Here is a 20,485-nt window from a genome sequence, read left to right on the forward strand (position 1 = left end):
TATTGCATTGAATTGTATGTAGGTTTGCTTTATTACGGGCAATGATGGCACGAGGGAACCATATGGCTGCACCATAGCACACAGCTGGTAAGAAGATGGGTTTTTTCCCCAGAGATGACTAACTTGTGGTTGTTTGCCCAATTTTGGAGGATCGTTAAGGCAGGGGAGGCAATTTGCTCAAGCTGAGTTCTAGAATTAGCTTTTGGTAAGGAGGAGCCATCTTATTGTAAAATCACAATTAGAAACAATCAAAAGGTCTTTTCTCTTGGCATTCTTATTAACATGCTGTGCCGTCTCCGCACCGGCGCTACAATATTAGGTATTATATTAGGAAAGGGATACATATTACCTTCCTAAGCCCTGGTCACCTTCCTGGTGACTCTATTGTCAGGGAGACGGGGAATATGCTAGGCAAGAAGGATAGGTGAAGCAGAACCAGGGTATTTCTAACAGGGGCGAAAGTGATGACATTGTAGAGCAGATATCATCTTTTAAGGGCACGAAAGGTGATATTATTGTACACTTTGGAACTAATGACATTAAGAGTAAAAGATCTGCAGATTTACTCAACAAGTACAGATCAATGTTGCAAAAAAGAATTGAAACTGTCTGTAATTCTGCCCAGACACGATAGGAAGGAGTATATGATGAGAACCTTGTCGATCAATTCGGCATTGGAGAGATTGTGCAAGGCTCAAGAGGTAGAATTTTTTCAGCCTAATTTGTGCTTGTTCACAAGATGGGGGACTACTTTTACAGGGATGGGTACACGTAAATAGAAAGGGTGCAATAATATCTGCTGATACAATCGAGGCAGTGTTAGGTAGGTCGGAAACTGCTAGCTTGGGGGGGGGGGGTTACACAAACTAAAAGGTTAATAATGGCCGCAGGCAGAGGCCAAAGTGATTCACGCATTGCTTCTATTAGAATGAGCAGCAGCCTGTAAAGGAAGGCAATGGTGAATTCCAGGACTGCTAAGAGTCATAGTGGGACAAATAAATACATTGGATGTGTTAGGGTAACTAAGAGTAGGAACAGGTGCATATATGCTTGCATGTACACCAATGCTAGGAGTATAGTTAATAAATTTAATGAGCTTGAAGTGGTAGTCAAGACGTCAAAGGCAGATATTGTTGAGATATCAGAGACGTATTCTGCACTGCTTATGTCACAAAGACATAAGCAGTGCAGAATTGGAAATTGGGGTGTACAATGTGTACAGAAAGGATAGACAGGAAGGGAGAAGGGGTTATGCTGTTAGATGAGACACATAAAATCTAAGGAAGTGCATCCAATTGATGTTGGTGGACAATACCGTGTTGAGTCTGTTTGGTATGACATAAGCACTGGGAAAGGAAAAATGAGAGTATGTGTGTGTGTGTTATAGGCTAAATGAATCTGATGAGATAATCAGCAATTGTGCAGAGAAATACAGTCGGGCAGTAAATCAGAATATCTAATAATGGTGGATTTGAACTTTTCAGATATTGGCTGGAAGGTGTGGATCGGTCACTCGCACATTAGTAAGATATTTGTGGATTTATTGGATGAGAATTTACTACAGCAATATGTTCGAGAGGCAACTAGAGGGAATACTTTTGATCAGATTACCGGCAGTGATTATTCATGCAGTAAGAATTTGCAGATAAAGGAACCACTGGGTTACAGTCAACACAATATACTGATGTGGGAATTACTCAATGATGTAACTAACATCAAGGCTAAAGGAAAGGGCTTTTGCTTTCGTAAAGGTGGCTATGGGGGGTCTCAGAGAGTTTTTAAATTCTAAATGCGAAGCCTTCAGGACTTAATTTTAGAGGCTACTCGGCGTTTCATTCCAACTAAGAAATAATGTTCAAAGTTTAGGCCTAAATGGATATCAGATAAACTTATGAGGCTCGTGGCAGAGCAGAAAAATATATGGGATGTTTATAAATTATCAGGCGACACAGAAGCCTGATAATTTATATGTTAGGCAGGCGAATACAAAATACGAGATATTTTTGGCAAAGAATGCAAAGAAAAACAGCAAAGAATTCTTTACTTATGTAAATTATAGAAGGAAAGGGATAAATCAGATTGGACCACTTAACCTAGATTGGTCGACTTTTGATGATCATGCTCAGGTAGCTGATAAACTGAATGAGTATTTTGCATCAAAGTTCACACATGAGAATTTATTCAATTAAGGGAGTGCCAGATGTTTATCAAATTCTAACACGGAGCTAAGTGATTTTGTAATAACTGAGAGCAAATTGGAGGAGAAATTGTTAAAGCTAAACTTGAAAAAGGCACCTGGGGTGGACGGGATCAACCCACTTATATTCAAGGCAGCACAGGAAATAAGCAAATCCTTACCCATAATAATGAGAGCTTCCTTGGATTCAGGGGAATCCTCATGTTCTGGAGGTGTGCTCATGTATCACCAATTCACAAAGAGGGTTCAAACGGTGACACTCATAACTAAACACCTGTTAGTTTAACATGTATTCGGGGGGAAATGCCTTTACTGGTTAAAGAAGCATCGCAGGATCATCTAGACAAGTCTGCAGCAATAGTTAAGACACAGCATGGGTTTGGTAAAGGGAAGACTTTTCTGACCAATTTGATTTGATACTATGATGTGGTCACAATGGAACTCATTGTCAAAAATAATTTTGATATCATATACAGTACTTAGTTTTTAGTAAAGCTTTTGATACTGTTGCACTTGGAAGAGTACTGTACAAATTGGAGAGGTATGGCATTAGGGGTAAGTTGCTACAATTGATAAAGGGATTGTTGAGTGAGAGACGACAGAGAGTGGTAATCAATGGACACTGCTTATCGTGGACTAATGTTATTAGTGTGGTTCATTAGAATTCGGTGCTTGGACCGTTGTTGTTTTGTATACTTATCACGGGTATTGATGAAGATATATCAGGTTTAATGTCCAAGTTTGCAGTTGAAACAAAGGTTGGCAGGGTTGTTAACGACAGTAATGACAGTATGCTACTTCGACTGGATCTAGATACGTTGTCTAGAATGGACTGAAAAGTGGCAACTGAAGTTTATCATTAACAAATCCAAAGTACTGCATATGGGTAATAATAACCGAAGGGAAACATACCAACTGTGTGGTACTACACTCCGGCAAGTGGAAAGTGAAAAATACCTGTGGGTAATTGTGCCATCCAATATGAAGTTCGCTGAGCAGTGTGGAGGGGCTGCCAGGGCAGGTCATGGAGCCTTATCAATGATATATAGGAATTTTGCTATCAGGGAAAGGGAGTTTATTATCCCGTTATACAAGTCAATGGTTAAGCCACACATAGATTACTATGTACACGTCTGGAGGCCTCATTTTAAGAGGGATGTATTATTTCTAAATGTGTACAAAGAAGGGCAAAAAGATTAGTGGGGGGGGAAGTTGTGCTCTTAGCAAGAAAGGCTTATGTTCTGCAAAATGCAGCCCCTGGATATTAGGCAACTGCGAGGTGACCTAATTGAGGTGGATAAATCGTTGAATGGGTTGAGCAACCTCAATGCTGATGGGATTCTTCCTCTTGTTCAGATAAAGAACCTGAGGGGACACAGGTTGAAATTGAGGAAAGACAGTTGTAGAACAGAGATGCGGAAATTTGATTTTAGCCAGCGGGTAGTTGCTGTGTGGAACAGACTTCCATATTTTGTCGTGGAAGTTGATAGCCTAAATAAATTTAAGGCGAAGCTGGACAGGCATTTGGAACGAATGGAGGGGTTAAATGGGAGAGATTTTTCTTTTATTTTGGGTGATGCTTCATGATCTTGCTTTTTTGCATTGTATGCCTCCACTAATGCTAATAAGGCTGCGCAGGCAGCAGAGTGGTACCGTCCTTTCCACACGGGATGGAAAAAGCTCTGGTTCGAATCCCATCCATGATGCGAGGAACTTTAATTTGGCTTTTTCACTCCGTGAAAAAATTAGTCGGTATCAAGAGTAGAAAGCAAAAATTTCCCCCATCCTCTGAAACTGGGTTTTCTTTTGTCCAGAAAACCAGTCAGATCGAACAGAGAACACACGCAATTTACAGACAATATGTATATACGGGTTTATGTAAGTAATTACGGATGTCCCATATGTAATAATTTTAATTTTTGATTTTTATTAGCTTCCTGAATATGACTATCAATCCAACTGCTAACCCAAAGAGAGAAAAAAATAGAAATGCTGGAAACTTCTTAGCAACTGTTGGAAATCTAGGTGATCCTTGTCTATTAAATGTATCGTTACTGAGTTGTTTACAATTGACATTTCATTTTGCTGTTCAAACATTGTACAGAAATGGTTTTCTTCAGTCTCTGCACATTATACTTATTATCAGGTCACGGATCATTGAATTGGAAGCTCCTACAGTGTATCCTCATCTCTTCAGATACTTGCTTCTATGGTGGCATCGAAACTGGCAACAAGTTATTTTTTTTCCCAATTTACTAAGACGTTTGTCAACAGATCTCAACTGCACCTCATCGCTTTGCTCCTGGAAATGAACACAATATAATTGCGAATAACGAAACTGTTGAAATGTTCCAAGAATTTCCAAAATAAATCTTTAACAGGCAGATCTTTATCAGGATATTCGCCTTATAACTGAATTGTACACTGAGTGGACGTTAATCATGGGATGCCTACCTAGTAACCGGTAGGCACACCTTTCTCCCAGATAAGGGCAGTCACCGACGAGGCATTAAGTGCACTAGTTCACGAAAGCGTTTCGCAATATTTCCATCCATGCTTGCTGCACTGCTGTCCATAATTCCGTCGTATTCGTTGGTGGAGGATTGAAAAGTTGAACGGACCTTTCCAAAGCATCCCAATGATCCACAGGGTCTATATCTGGGGAACTTTTTTTTTTTTTTTTTTTTTTTTTTGGTAGTTGTTGGCGCATCGGCTTCTGTGGCCATAATGCACCTCCCAAGGTTTTTGCAGTACTTTGATCCAAGCCCGAGGCGGGATTCGAACCCGCGACCTTTGGGTTGCCAGGCAGGCACTTTACCCACCTGGCTAACCCGGTCGGCATCCACAGGGTCTATATCTGGGGAATGGGGAGGCCCTTTCTTGGTGGTAAAATCTGTAGAATGCTCTTTTAAACATATTCTAGTCACCATGGGTTTGTGGGGAGGCGCATTCTCCTTCTAGAAAAGTTCATTGCCCTGTCGGTGGACGATGACCATGAAAGAATGAGGATGGTCTGCAAGAATGAAAACATCACCTGGGCCATTCAAATATGTATCCAGACGTACAAGAGGTCCCAGAGTGTGCCAGTTCAACATGCAGCAGACCATTACCGACCGTCCGCCTGCCTGAAAAGTTCCTTGTTGGCATGACGGGTACATGTCTTCGTACGGTTTTCGCCAGATATGCATCCTGCCGTCCGTTAGAAATAACTGGAAACGGGACTCATCAGATCAGCAGACCCTTATCCAGTCATCCAAAGTCCAGTTCCGATGTTCTTTGGCTCATGAGGAGTAGAGTCCCGTTACTGGTGTTAGCAATGGAACTCTGGTGGGTGGGCGGCTCCCATTACTTATTGCGGCTAATGATTCCGTGATGTTCTTGGTGGAGATATTTCTGGCATCTCCCACGTTGAAGTCGGCGGTGATTTGTGTCACTGTCGCTCTCCAGTTGGCTGAAACAATAAAAGACAGACGTCGACGGTGACGTTCATACATCACCTTTCTCTGCCCCGGAATAACCGGGAAGTGGCTGTTCAAAGATCATATGCAGAGACTGTTAGTTCCAGTGAGGTAAAGTCCAAGAATAAAATGATTATTGTGAAGGCAAAGGCGCACAAATATAGTACTAGTGACCAAGTTAAGAGTGAGTTGATGGGACAAGTTGCCCCTGTCTTAACTGACGTCAAGATAGTATCAGTTCGACCTATAAGGAATAAAAGGGTGATGATCGAAACTGCTTCTGAAGTCGACGCTAAGAAAATCGAAGAGTCTACGGAGGTACAAAAGCTTGGGATGGAGGTTGAAAGGCCCCTTCGTCGATTACCAAGACTAGTAATTTTTGATGTTGATTCAGATGTAGATCGAGAGTCCCTAAAAACTGAATTGTGGGAAAGGAATTTGGTTGACGGATTTGTCAATAAAGACCAAGTTCTTTCCGAGATAAAAATACTCGCTAAAAATAAGGCAAGGAATTCTCCTGGGTATAATGTAGTGGTGGAGGTTTCCCCACGTGTATGGAGATACCTTTTAAAATATTCAAGAGTGTTTTTGAATTGGAGCTCACACCGTGTTCGGGAGTTGTGGACTCCGACACAATGTTATAAATGTATGGCGTATGGCCATGTGGCCCGGTACTGTGATGCGGGCGAGTTCTGCAGTCACTGTGCCGGGAGTGGTCATACCTTTAAGTCCTGTACACAAAGAGCGGATGCTCCAAAATTTGTAAATTGCTGGAGGAGGAAGGTGCCCTCTGCACATGGTGTTAACAATCGAACTTGTCCTGAATATCTAAAGGCGGTTGACACTTTAAAGAGAAGGACTGAACAGGATTAGTGGTATCATGGCGGGGTACCCCTTTCTCAGGAGTTGTAGGAAGACTTCTCCCGGTGGTGGCCATCAGACTGGTAGAGTGCGAACCTCGACTCGTCTGTTCATAGGACTGTTTTCCACTCTCTACAGTCCAGGTTTTGCGCTGCTTACAACATGTTAATTGGCGTCTAGCATTTATTGAGGTGATCAATTCTGTTGAACCGTTGAGGTAATTCCGTTGAACGTGTCATCTAGCATGCCCACTTTTGTAAATGTCTGTTCGAAGCTCAGTGTGCATATTTATAGCAGGTTCTGTGACGTATTGCATGGATAAGACCTGTTTCCCCATCCCTGGAGAGGTGTCCGGATATTAATGGTATTCCAGCGTATATATGTATATTATATTCTCTATATATTATATATATCTGTTGAATATAACATATAGAATATATATTGTATTCTCTATCTACAAACTTATATATATGAGGTAGAATTAATAAATGTCATATAATCTTTATGATTATTTTTATTTTTATCTCTCCGTCACCACTTCACTTTTCAACCCATTATTGTACATATTTCATAGATACATGTACTGTATATACTGTATATTGTAAACTGTATGTAAAATACAATATGTATTCATTGGATGCCAATAGATGGCACCGCACTGCATAGGGTAATTCCACTGCAGGGTGATTGCAGCATTTTGATCTCAAATAAAAAATACGGGGTTTTGAAAGCGATGGTAGAAGTTTCTAGACATTGAATTAGAGAAAGCTAAATTCGGCAGTTTTTAAAAAAAGAAAAAAAATATATCACTAACTACGTTTAGCGACATTATTTTTCACATAAACAGAACATACGAACGTTAAACTGATGCTCATTTTAATATGATATTTAAATTTCTCGAATTTTCAATTTTAATATTATTAAAAAAAAACAGTCTAGGAAATGTAAGGACCGTATATCGTATTAGTATGTATTAGAAAAGAAGTATCGAGCTATTAAACTCAACATTTATTTAAAACACAATGACCACTTTCTAGAAAAATAGAGGGCCTGTCAGTAGGTGCGCGATTTGAGACCTGATTTGAACATCTCTTATACAGAGCGAGTCACGTAAATATCAATACAGCATCCTTTCTACATCGTGATCGATGCAAGCTGAGAGGATAGGGTGTTTAAAATGGTAGACTTTTGCATTCAGCACTAGTGTCGAAATAAACGCCGAGTTTCCTTCAGTTTATATTTTATACCTTTATTAAAATTTCAAAAGTTTAAAATCGTTGGAAACATTTTCGCTTTCAGATTAAAGTGTCATGTCTCTAACCAAAATTAAACAAGAAAAAATAGGTGGGTGCTGCCTTTTCGTAAGAGCAATTTTTTGGTTTTTCAAGTATCTGAAGCTCATTCTCTTTCTTTGCAATAAAATTTCATATGGTGGTGTTATATTTTGTAAACTCAAATATGCGTTTATACGTTAACAATGAAATAAGAGAAGTGTGATGCACGAAGTTTAGTGATATTTAACATTACTGTTTCTTTTATAAAGTGGAATCGAATTATGGCCCTGGCACTATTTGAAGTTCCATTTTTAAAATAAATATTAGCAGAAAAACCTTTACGTGGTCACTAATGAATTCTCATAAACCTCTGTAACTGGACTGAAATTTGTCATTTTTTAGTTCTTAGATATATATAGTAATTAATTTGTTTGAAGGTGTGATTATTTTTCGAAAAAATAAAATCGGCTCCTATCACCTGATTTCATATAGGTATTTGCCCAATCCAACTTGAAATTTATGTATGATCTACAGTTTTTTATTTATTTATTTTTATGGTGAACACAAGCACAAAAGATATTAGAACCTTTAATATTGTATATAGGTTGTATTTACTGGATGACTGTTTTCTACAGCAGCATGTAACTGTTTCAAGGCCAATATCAAAAGTACCTTACACAGGAAGTACTGTTGATATTGGACTTGAATTTCCATGGATTGTAATTTTCAGTAAGTACGTATGAAAGGAGGCTGTTACAAAGAATAGAAGGAGAACAGATGAACATTTGCTCCTAGCCATGTTTCAGCCTTTAGCAACCAAAAGTTATTTTTTAATTGAATAACTTTGGCATATAATTATACATTATGTGAATTGCTGTGTTCTTGTAATCTGATATAAAGCAGTATTATTTACTTGCACACTTCAAATACCACATGTTTATGTAGTGCACATAATTTAATTTTAGTCTCACACTTGTGTAGCTTGTTACATGCAAACCCACGTAACAAGGCATTTCTATATACACACAGGAGTCCATCATCATCAGAACTACAGTGCAGCTGAATGTATACAGCTTAGTAGTTCAGTGAATGCTGTGGTAGATGCTTGCATTTTATTGTACTTTTGCATGGATGAGACAAGTGCAGAATTATGTAATTATAGCAAATTTATGAATATTCTTTAGTGTTAAATTAAAAAAATATATCTATAATAATAATTTGTTCAGCCTTAAGATTCATTGACAAAGCCATTTCCAGTGTATTTTGTGAAAGAAATATGAGAAATTAAAAATTGTGAAACCTATTCTGAACTTGAATATAACACAAACTGTTTAATGTTAGCATTAGTAGAGGCATATGATGCAAGAAAGCAAGTTTATATAGCATCAAAAAAAAAAAAAAAAAAAAAAAAATCCTTCCCATTTCGCCCATCCATTCACTCCAAATATTTGTCTAGTTCAGCCTTGAACTTAAGTTGTTGACCTTCGCTACAACAGATGAAAGTTTGTTTCAACTATCAACCACCTGCTGGCTTTAAGGCAAATTTCCACACATCTATTCTACATTTGCCTTTCCTCAATTTAAATTTATGCCCCTTCAGGTGAGTAATCTGAGCAAGAGGAAGAATCCCATTAGCATTGAGCTTGCTCAAGCCATTCAATGCCTTATACACCTCAATCAGATCACCTCGCAGGTGCCTAGTTTTCAGATGCTGCAATTTTCAGAACTTAAGCCTTTCTTGGTAAGAGCACCCCTTTGTTCCATTCACCATTTCTCTTCTGTGTACTCATTCCAGCAGCTCTACATCAAAAATGAAGCCTCCAGACTTGTATACAGTACCCAAGGTCTGGCCTGACCATTGCCTTATACAAGGGCACAATCTCCTTATCCCTGCTAGCAAAATTCATGTACACTACTGACAAGATACCATGAGCTACTCTTGTAGCCTGCCTGTACTGCTCAGAAAATTTCATCTGACTGCACAATTACCTCAGGTCCTTTTCATTCTACACAACCCTGATCGTAGTACCACCCAGTTGGTATATTATTTGAGGGTTACTGCTACCCATATACAGTACTTTACATTTGTCGATGTTAAAATTCAATTGCCACCTCTGAGCTTATGCGCAACTTTTCTAGATCCAGTTGCAGTGGTGTATTATCATTACTATCAATATCGCAACCCCGGGTGCCAAGCATTTGTGACCGAGCGATTTCTCTGTGCTTTCACTGCAATTTTCAAAAAGGTGAATTCTAGTTCTCTTTTTCGTTCCTCTCCTTAATAAATCCTTTTATTTAATAGCAGCTCTTTTATAAAAAGTATTGGTAGAGAGCAAGGAAGGAAAGTAACCTTTCTTTATTTTTCATATTTAATAGACTAACGCCTACTAATTTCACTTGGTCACACCAGGCACTGCCCCTTCCCCCCCCTGTGTCAGGGGCCAGTAACCTTGGCCGAAAAGTTCATCTGCCCAGGGCTAAAAGGAGCCAACATGGAACACACTGTTTCCATCCTTAGAGCCAACAAGCTGTCGGCCAGAGACAGAAAATGACCATGATTTGTCTCAACCAAAGAGGTTGAAAACCAATCCCTTGGTGACAGACTTACCTGCATTTTTAATAATGCCCCACTATCAGAACAGCCTCTCAGTAAGCTATCCCCCTTTCTAATCCAAAAATATCTGGAAAGTATTGCAGGGTCTTCCAAGACGGTTAAGAGACTGCAATCAGGGGACTTACTTAGTGAAACTCTAAACCGCAGGCTTTCTGAAAACTGCTAAGAATGACAAATTTTGCTGGAATTCCAGTGAAAGTAACTCCCTGTGCAACACTAAATACATCAAAGGGTGTAATATCTAGTTGGGACCTGATGAATGTGAAGGAGGAAGAAGTCAAAGGACAGCTTCAGGAACAAAATGTAATTGCCATAAAAAGAATTTTGATCAAAGGAGACAATATACTCACACCTACCAGAAATATCATTCTCACCTTTAACAGTCCAAATCTACTCAGTAGTAGATTTTGATTGTTAAAAGAGGATACCTAAAAGCAGGATATCTACTTTGCCACACTCATCCTTTCATTCCTAATCCATTGAGATGTTATAAATGCCAAAAGTATGGCCACTCTCAAATGACATGCAGAGGGAACCCAGTTTGTCCTGACTGTGGATCCTCCGATCACATTCAAAGTGATTGTGTGGCAAAAGAAATGATCTGTTCCAACTGCAAAGGCAACCATCCTGCCTACTCTAAAACATGTGAGAGATGGAAAACGGAGAAAAAAATCGAGATATGAAGTTGAAAACAAAGTTAGTTGTCAGGAAGCATGAAAATTAATTGTACCCAGTATACCTAACCATTCCTATGCCAATATTGTAAAAAAAATATCAAACAATAGCCACTCAAGCTGATGTTACCGTTCCATCAAACATATCAATCTCCTGGCGCCTCCGTAGCCAGGTCGGAAGGAGCAGCAGTGCGTAGCACACGCTTCTTGATTAGACCGGGGTTCGAGCCCGTGCCCACCAAATATGGAGGATGCGGAAAGGTCAGGAAATGACCACCGCATATCCCCGGAGCAATATGGCCTTAGTTGCTAATGCTCCTAAAAACCAAATAACAAACAAACAAACATATCAATTTCCGACTGGGCTCGGGCTGTCCTCTCTCAGCAACAGTCCAATTCCCTTAAGCACTCAGACCAAGCAAGTAGTACGCCCCTTACAATACCAGTGAAATCTCCTCCTCTGCCAGTGATTGCTACTACTTCAAATAATCATAGTTCGAATTTAAAAACAGATTATTTAGGACACATCGATGGATGTAGAGTACTCATCCAAACAGGAAGATCTGATTCTAGAAATATTTGCAGAAGAAGAGATGGACACCGGTTGCCCTACCTTTCCAAAAAGAGACAAACTGAAGCCTGAACGCCATAAGATAGTCACGTCAGGTACAGCTTCTTCTAAATTCAAGTAATGCCTTTTATTTTCTCTTTCCATAAAAAACTACTCAATCTATAGATGAGATTGGAATACATCCGATTCTGCTTGTGGTGGTGTAGCTATTTTGATTTACTCAAAGATTCCGGCATATTGCTCTCCAAACCCAAAAATAAAAAAATAAAAATTAATAAGAGAAAAGGAAATGGACAACCTATACATTTCCCTCCTCCCTTAGGTAATTATCCAGATGACCTTTGAATTTCCCCAGACTGTCAGCCTCTACCACTCGTGTAGGTAACTTATTCCAGTAATTTATAACTCGCTAGCTAAAAAAAAAACTCCGCAATCCAGTCTAAACAACTCCACCTGTAACTTGAAATTATGGTCCCTAGTTCTAGAATAATTTATAACTGTGAAAATTTCGTCCTTATTCATTTTGCTTATGTCTCTCAGAGCCTTAAATACCTCAATAAAGTCTCCTCTAAGGTGCCTAGTTTCCAAGCTCTGCAACTCACATTCGAAGTCTCTCCTCATATGGATGCCCTTTTGCCGATCTCACCAGGCAAGTTATCTCTTTTCAACCGGTGAAATACCACCACTTTGCTTATTGGAGGCTTGAAGTGGTGAAACCCATGTTTAGTCTCTAGAGCAAAGTTTCCGGCATCCCTCTCCCCCATACTTCTCCTTCAACCCATGCACGGTACTAAGTACTATAGGTTTTGATACCTTTCGTGTTTGGGGTTTTCATAAAAAAAAACAAACAAACTTTGGACCCTTTCAAGAAGAACAATGTCTTTCTTTAGGTCTTCATACTTGAACACTGTATTCCAAGTGTGGTCTAACAATAGCCTTATATAATGGGATTATGATATCCTTATCTCTACTAATGATTGTTCGATAAAACATCGATAGGACATCATGGGCCCTCCTTGCAACCAGTCTACAATGCCCAGAGAACTTCATATCTGACCGTATAATAATATCCTAGTCCCTTTCCACCCCTACCAGCTTTAGTTCAACTCCGCCAAGTGTATAAGTTATTTTGGGATTACTGTTCCCCAGGTGCAATACTTTACCTACACTTTGCTGAATTAAAGCATATCTGTCATTTTTCTGACCATCTCTGAAGTCTATCTAGGTCATTCTGAAGAAGCTCTGCTTGGTGGCAATCATTAACTACTCTGCCAATCTTTACATCATCTGCAAATTTAGACATCACGCTCTCTATCCCTTCATCGATGTCATTTGTGAAAATCAAAAACAACAATGTTCCTAATATTGATCCTTGGGGAACCCCAATTCTTATATCAACCCAATCTGAGGAATAACCATTTATCACAACTCTCTGCCTCCTGCCCTGATGCCACCCGGCATCTAAGGTTTTAAATCACAGGTTTTCCCTGTGATTCCAACCTGTTCCAGCTTATAAAGTAACTGCTCACGTGGGACTGAGTCAAATGCTTTGCTGAAATCCAAATAAACAATGTTGAAATTATTCCCCAAGTCCAGCTCTTGAGTGACCCTGTCAAAATAACTAACCAGATTAGTTAAACATGATTTTCCCTTTACAAAACCATGCTGGGTATCCTTCAGAATTCCATTTCTAAGTCAGTGGTGTCCAACCTTTTCCCATAAGGGGGCCGTATTCAAAGTTAGATTTGTTTCGCGGGCCGCACATAGTGATTCGAAAAATAAATTGTCACATTTTCTATATCTTGTTACTCGTAAAAGGAAGCTTCTATTTTTATATTACCGTTTTTTCTTTTCAAGCTATATTTTAGAAAATGCAAATTCCCAGCACTTTATTTTTTTAGATTTTATTAATATTATAAAAATATGACTCTTTTTTTTTTTTTTTTTTTTTTTTAAATACTTCACTTTTGTTTTTAAAAAAAATACTTTACTTTTGCTCTTAAATGCTCATTTTAGAAAATTTACAACCTGAAAAATATCACTGCTTTTCAAAATTAAGGTGAATAAATAAATATAATGATAAACCTAAAATTGAAATATTCGAAAATTTTATTAAGTACAATACAAAATAACATTTACTGGACAGAACTTAACATTTAATAAGATGATTGAGGCTGGATATTTTTAAATAATTGTTCAAAATTTGGTTGCAAATTTGTGATGCCAATCTCAATACATAATGAAGATTGTGTCCTGATGGTATTTCTCGATGAAGTTCCAGGTCCTGATAGTATTTCTCCACTTGTTCTCAAAACCTGCACTCCTGAACTTACTCCTGTTTCATGCTGTTTCACTCCTGTTTCCAAAGGTGTTTTTCCTTCTACTTGGAAATTTGCTCATATCCAGCCAGTTCCTAAAAAGGGTGACAAATCCCTCCCATCCAATTACTTCTACTCTTCCTAAAGTAATGGAAAAATCAATTAACCGGCAACTCTTAAACTACCTTGAAACCGTCTGTCTGATCAACGATAGCCAGTATGGATTCTATCTGTGTCGATCCACTGGTGATATTCTGGCTTGTATTACCCATTTATGGACAAATTCAATGGAAAAGTTTAGTGAAACACAAGCAGTTGCTCTTGACATCTCAAAGGCTTTTGATCATGTTTGGCATAAAAGCCTTCTAAACAAGCTTCCATCTTATGGTTTGCCAACTGTTTTTTGTAATTGGTTATCCAGTTTTCTCCCTAATCGCTCACTGAGGGTAATGGTAGATGGCTCTCTGTCTTCTAACTTCTCCACTAATGCTGGTGTTCCCCAAGATTCAGTTCTTTCCCACACTCTTTTCCTCTTGTATATTAATGACCTTCTTCCACTGACTGGAAATCCTATCCATAGTTTTGCTGATGATAGCACATTGCATTCTACTTTCTGCTTTGAGAAACTTTGCCCTGCTCAATCAGCTTCAACTTCTCGAATATCTGCTACCAATTCCTTAAATGTCGATCTCCAGGTAATTCTCCAGTGGGGCAAAGACGACTTAGTTGATTTCAATCCTTCTAAAACTCAGTCCTGTTTTATATCTCACAAAAAAGGATTCTTCTGCTCCTATGCTTATCTTTCTAAGATTTCTAGGCAAGATGATATATCTCTTTTGTGGATTACCCTAACTTCTAATCCCTCTTGGCACAAGCACATTACAAACATTGCTTCCTCTGCATCTAAAAAAACTTGGTTTTCTCTTCTGCTCTCGGCGTTACTTTTCTTCCAAACAGCTGTTCACTCTGTACAAATTGCAAATCTGCCCTACCATGGAATTTTGTTCCCACATCTGGGGTGGTGCCCCCAAAACCTCTCTCAGGCTTCTAGATTATATTCGGAAGAGAGCAGTTAGATTAATTAATGATTCATCTCTAACAGAGTTAGAGATGAGTCATTAATGCTGCATGCCTTTTCTACAGATATTTTCATGATCACTGTTCTTCTGAATTGACTTCTATAATTCCCGCTCTCTCTTTCAAAACAGTCCGAACACGTGCCACCACCAACCAACATCCATTTACTGTCCAACTTCAAACTCACAGAACCAACTTTTCATCTTCCTCGTTTATTCATTCAACTTCTGTTTTTTGGAACAACCTTCCTTCATAATATCAACAAATATCTTCTCTTGTCTTTTCAACTTCCAACCCAGGCACAGTACTAAGTATTATAGTTTCTAATACTTCTTGTGTTTGGGGTTTTCATAAAAAAAAAAAAAAAAATGCGCATTATTCTGTTTCTTTTTAAATATTTATTGGATTTTACGAGTGAAAAAAATCTTCTTGAAACATACGTTGATTTGAACAAAGTAGCCATTTTCATGGCATTTTCTTTTATTAGCGGAAAATATTCAGATGGGAAAGCCTTGTAGAATTCAATTAGTTTATTTTTCAGTCTATATACTCATTTTTGAATCATATTTTGGCTTGAAGATCAATAATTTCAAATTCCAATCTGGGATTGTAGTTTTCAGCCATAGAAGTAAATGAGTTCTCAAACAAATGCTTATGTTTTCTTCATGGGATTTTATATCAGAAAATCGACTTTCAAATTTGTCAAAAAGTAATTGTAATAACGAAATGCACTGATTCTTTGGAAATGTGTTTCTCTTTTAGCTCAGTACAACATTCAAAGTGAACTAAATTGTCTTGCTAAACTGGGATTTAAATAACTTATTCTGAGATGCTTTGACGTCATCAAACAAATCAGACCAATTTTCCTTTCCCTTGTTTTAAATCGAGAGCATTTAAATGGCTAGAAATGTATGTATGAATTGCAAGATCAAACAGCCACTCCATATTTGATAGTTGTTTTATTGGTTTCCCGTTTTCTGTGTTGAAACATTTGGTATTGTTTCAACAACCACATTAAGGCCATGTGATCTTGTAAAATTTTCATTTGAAATAACCACATTTATAACATGTTAGATCCAATACTTTTCCATAAAGAACTTCTTGATGCACAATGCAGTGAATTCCAATCGAAGTTTCAACTCTCATTTCTATAATTTTCTTGGTTATTCTATCCATAAGCCCAATATTTTTACCAATAACATTTTTTGCACTGCCAATTGTGACCCCTACCAGGTTTTTAATCCTAACTTTTCGATAGATTGGCAAAAATTTTCAAAAAGATTTTCACTTGTAGTTGTTTCGTGCATACGCTGTAGATCGGCTAAATCTTCAACTGGTACAACATTATTATTAATTCCACGTATGAAGATGAGGAGTTGGGCTGTTTCATTTATATCTGTACTGTCACCCAGGACCACAATAAAATATTTCATTTGTTTTATGTTTTCCAAATGTTGTTTGAACAAATTCTTTTCAATATTTTCTACCCTTCGTATAATTGTTTGTCAAGACAAACTAATGTCTCGTATTCGTTCCTCCGAACAAATTCTTCCACAACTTTTAACAAACAATGCTTAACAAATTCACCATCATTGAACGGTTTACTTTCAAAAGCGATCGAATGTGCAACTTGATAACTGGCATGGACAGCAGATAAATTTCTTGACTGATACGTTTTCAGTACGTTTTGTTGTTTTCTTAATTCGTTTTGTAACTTTGCACACTTTTCTTTTCGCAGCACTCCTTTATGTTGATCATAAGATTTATGATAGGAATCAGTGTCGTTTTAAATTATATTCTTTAAAAACTCACACAGTCCTCCGTGTTGGGAAACTAAACACACTGCTTTTTCGTGGTTTTTTTTCAACTTCACTCCCATAATTTCTCATTGACGTGAAGGGTTTTTCTTCTGTAAATATCGATGCAAGTAACTGTTGAGTTCATCTGCAACTTCAGCTGAGTTATCTAATACTATCCCATGTCCATTACATAAGGGTCTGATCTGGGTTGTTCAACCTCACTCTTAGAAATAGAGAAATCTAGAAATTTCAATATTTTTTAGAATTATGTCAGTGAGAATTTCAGTATTCTACACCATTATGGTATTCACTCTTGTTTAATTGGAAGGTGTACCTGTAACATATTCTGTGATTATGTTCTTGAACAAAGTGGGCTATGCATAGTGGCACAACTACCATACCACTTGATCCTCCACAGTGCAGGGGGGGGTTGTTCATGGGCCCAGATGGTTGGTTTGGTATAGTAAGGTGTTTGGGACTATTTATGAATCTCACAAGGAGGGGATGGAGAATTTGTAATTTTGCAAGCGGATGTGAACCCATGTCTATTAAAATTTACATAGGTTTGGTTTGTTTACAAGATAGTCTAGAAATATATATATATATATTTATTTTTGGACAACAAGACTAAAGTTATTTTTTTTATCTGAATTAAAAATCAAATTAAGGGACAGGATCTCATTTTAAAGTTCATCTTCTAATTTTACCAAAAAATTGATGAGAAGTAGTGATATGTGATCTTTAGAAAAATGAGCATTGAAGATGGATTTTTCAATTCCTACTGTTAGTTCACACTCTCCCTATATATATATATTTATATATCTTTTTCAAATTTTCAGTCGTTAATAAAATACTTTTTATTCATCCACTCAAGTTCAAATAATTTTTTTTAAACTTGTAGTGGATGACACTTGATGTTAATACAGTTTTTTCAAATATTAATTCATTAATTAAATTTAATTAATTAATTTTAGTTTTATATGGGAGAAAAAAATTTCTCTTATATAAGATATTTAGCAGGATATAAATTTAGGAATAAATACCGTCAGTGGCGAAGCGTGTAGATCGCTGGAAAAAAATTTCTTTTTCAGATTCTTTTCTCATTCTGGGTTCTAGTCTGAGTCAAGGAGGGAACAAAATGGAAAATGAAACATGTGAATAAAAATAAGTCCAACACCATATATAGAAAGGAAAATGGAAAATTGCAAGGAAATTTGCTTTCTATTTTGCCACTTAATATTGTGATTCTGTCATATGTATATACATATTTACATTAATTGTAATTATTTAATAAAAAGTAACTAAAATAAAATTTTTCTTTGTTGGCCTAAGTAGGAATTGATTTTAAAACATTTTTTTTTATATTACTTGTTTTTAATGAAAATTGCAATCACACAAAAGGTATTACATCCTATCTGTATCTTTATTGGAATCTTATCCATGGTAGCATGTGTGGGTTGAAGGCTGAGAAGCAGAAGATACTTGTTGACATTATTAGAATTGAATTTTGTAGACTGCGGAATTCAGGAAATACATGGGAAGGAAGGTTTTTCCAGAAAACAGAAGGGTTAAAAGAGTGAGTTGGTTTTGCAAGTTTGGAGTTGGATAGTGAATGGTTATGACATGTTTCTGGAATATGTTTGGACTGGTTTAGAAGAAAGTAGGGGAATTATAGATGCCAATTCAGAGAACAGTGCCCACAGAAGTATTTATAGAAAAGGCATGTAACAGAAATATAACATCTGTAAGAGAGAGAGAGAGAGAGACTTTGTAAGAGATGAGTCATTAATTAACTTAAATGTTCCCTTTTGAATAGTCTAGAACAGTGGTGTCCAACCTGCAGGCGGAATATGGCCCAAGAATAATTTTTATATAGCCCGTGTGGAAAGTGAACTAAAACGGCATTTTAAAATTTGTAAATTATCAACCAAAATTTTCTCATTAAATGATAAGTTTTGTTCACTAAATCTTATTGTGTATCGTACTTAGTTTTTGAATATATTCAATTTTAGGTGTATCACTATATTTATTTATTCACCTTAACATTGAAAAGCACTGATCCTTTTCAGTTTGTAAATTTTCTAAAGTGAGCAGTTAAAAACAAAAGTAAAGTATTTTTTTAAAAACAAAAGTAAGTCATATTTTTATAATTTTATTAAAATTTAAAAAATAAATCACTGCCATAGATTTGTTGCACATGAAAGTATGGGAATTTGCATTTTTATATATAGCCTGAAAATAAAAAAAAACTGTAATATGATGAAAATAGTAACTTCCTTTTACAGGTAACAAGATATGGAAGATGTAACACACTAATTTTTCTCAAATCACTCAGTATGGCCAGTGAAACAGATCTAACTTTGAATATGGCCCCTGTATGGACAAAGGTTGGATACCACTGGTCTAGAAGATTAAGAGGGAGAGAGGGGTTTTGGGGGCACCATCTGAGATGTGGGAACAATATTCCACCATTGTTGAGCAGAGTTTTTGAGATTTGTATGGAGTGAGTAGTTGATAAGAAGAAAAGTAATATTGAGAGTGAAAAATGATTGTTTTTGATGCAGAGAGAGAATTTAAATTCTCTCTCTTGTTTAAAAGTCTATTAAAATTTACATAGGGTTGGTTTATTCACAAGATAGTCTAGAAATATATACTTCGTTTGCCTTTTTTGTCACCTCTTTTAATATAACAGGATAGATCCCATCAGCACTAGGTGCCTTATTTGCTTTTAGCTTTTTTTTTTTTATGAAAACCCCAAACAAGAGGTATTTGAACCTATATTACTAAGTACTGTGCATGGGTTGGAGGGTGAGAAGGTCAAAAACGATATTTGTTGACACTAGACTTGAACTTCTGTAGATTGTAATTTTAAATACTTATGAAGAAAGGTTGTTCCAAAAAACGGAAGTTGAATGAATAAATGAGGAAGAACAAAAGTGGTTCTGTGAGTTTCAAGTTGGACAGTAAAAGAATGTTGACTTGTTGCAGCACATCTTCAGACTTGGAAGAGAGAACAGTAATTATAGAAGCCAATTCAGAAGAACAGTGCCCATGGAAGTATCTATATAAAAGGCATGCAGCAGAAACAGAATGTCTATGAGACAGAGTGGAGAGACTGTTAGAGATGAGGCGTTGATTAATCTAACTGTTAACAGGAGAGACTGCTTCTACAGGGATGGGACACACTTAAATAGAAAGGGTGCAAGAATGTTTGCTGATGCTATCGAGGCAGTGTTAGGTGGGTCGGAAAACTACTAGATTGGGGGGACACAAGGACTAATAGATTAACAGTAGCCACTGGCAGAGGTGAAAGTGATTCTTGCACTGCTTCTATTGGAATGAGCAGCAGCTTGGAAAATAAGATGCAGGATATTTCAGAGACTGCTGGGAGTCATTGGGGTACGAGTAAACACATGGGTTGTGTTAGGGTAGCTAAGAAAAAGAACAGGTGCATGTATACTTGTGTGTACACCAATGCTAGGAGTTTGGTAAATAAATTTGATGAATTTCAGGCATTGCTCAAAGCATCAAAGGCGGATATTGTTGGGATATCAGAGACGTGGTGTCACACAGATATAAGTAATGCAGAACTGGAATTTGGGGAGTACAATGTCTACAGAAAGGATAGGAAGGGAGGAGGGG

General features: G+C 37.3%; 1 protein-coding gene across 3 annotated transcripts in view; it reads left to right on the forward strand.

The window, feature by feature from the left end:
- Positions 1-7,632: 7,632 nt before the first annotated feature.
- LOC150076169 (protein lin-37 homolog) overlaps positions 7,633-20,485 on the forward strand; it is a 238,058-nt gene continuing 225,205 nt past the window's right edge. For 2 of the 3 annotated variants that reach the window (XM_090387566.1, XM_090387567.1), the window contains exon 1: positions 7,633-7,860. In XM_090387566.1, the coding sequence (XP_090243692.1) occupies positions 7,827-7,860 (34 nt within the window). In that variant the 5' untranslated portion in view covers positions 7,633-7,826. The remainder of the gene's footprint in view (positions 7,861-20,485) is intronic. The other variant, XM_090387568.1, reaches the window with a different exon arrangement.

The sequence above is a fragment of the Mastigoproctus giganteus genome, chromosome 13 (genome assembly GCF_048544385.1).
Source record: "Mastigoproctus giganteus isolate SK-2022 chromosome 13, ASM4854438v1, whole genome shotgun sequence".
NCBI classification, from domain to species: domain Eukaryota; kingdom Metazoa; phylum Arthropoda; class Arachnida; order Uropygi; family Thelyphonidae; genus Mastigoproctus; species Mastigoproctus giganteus.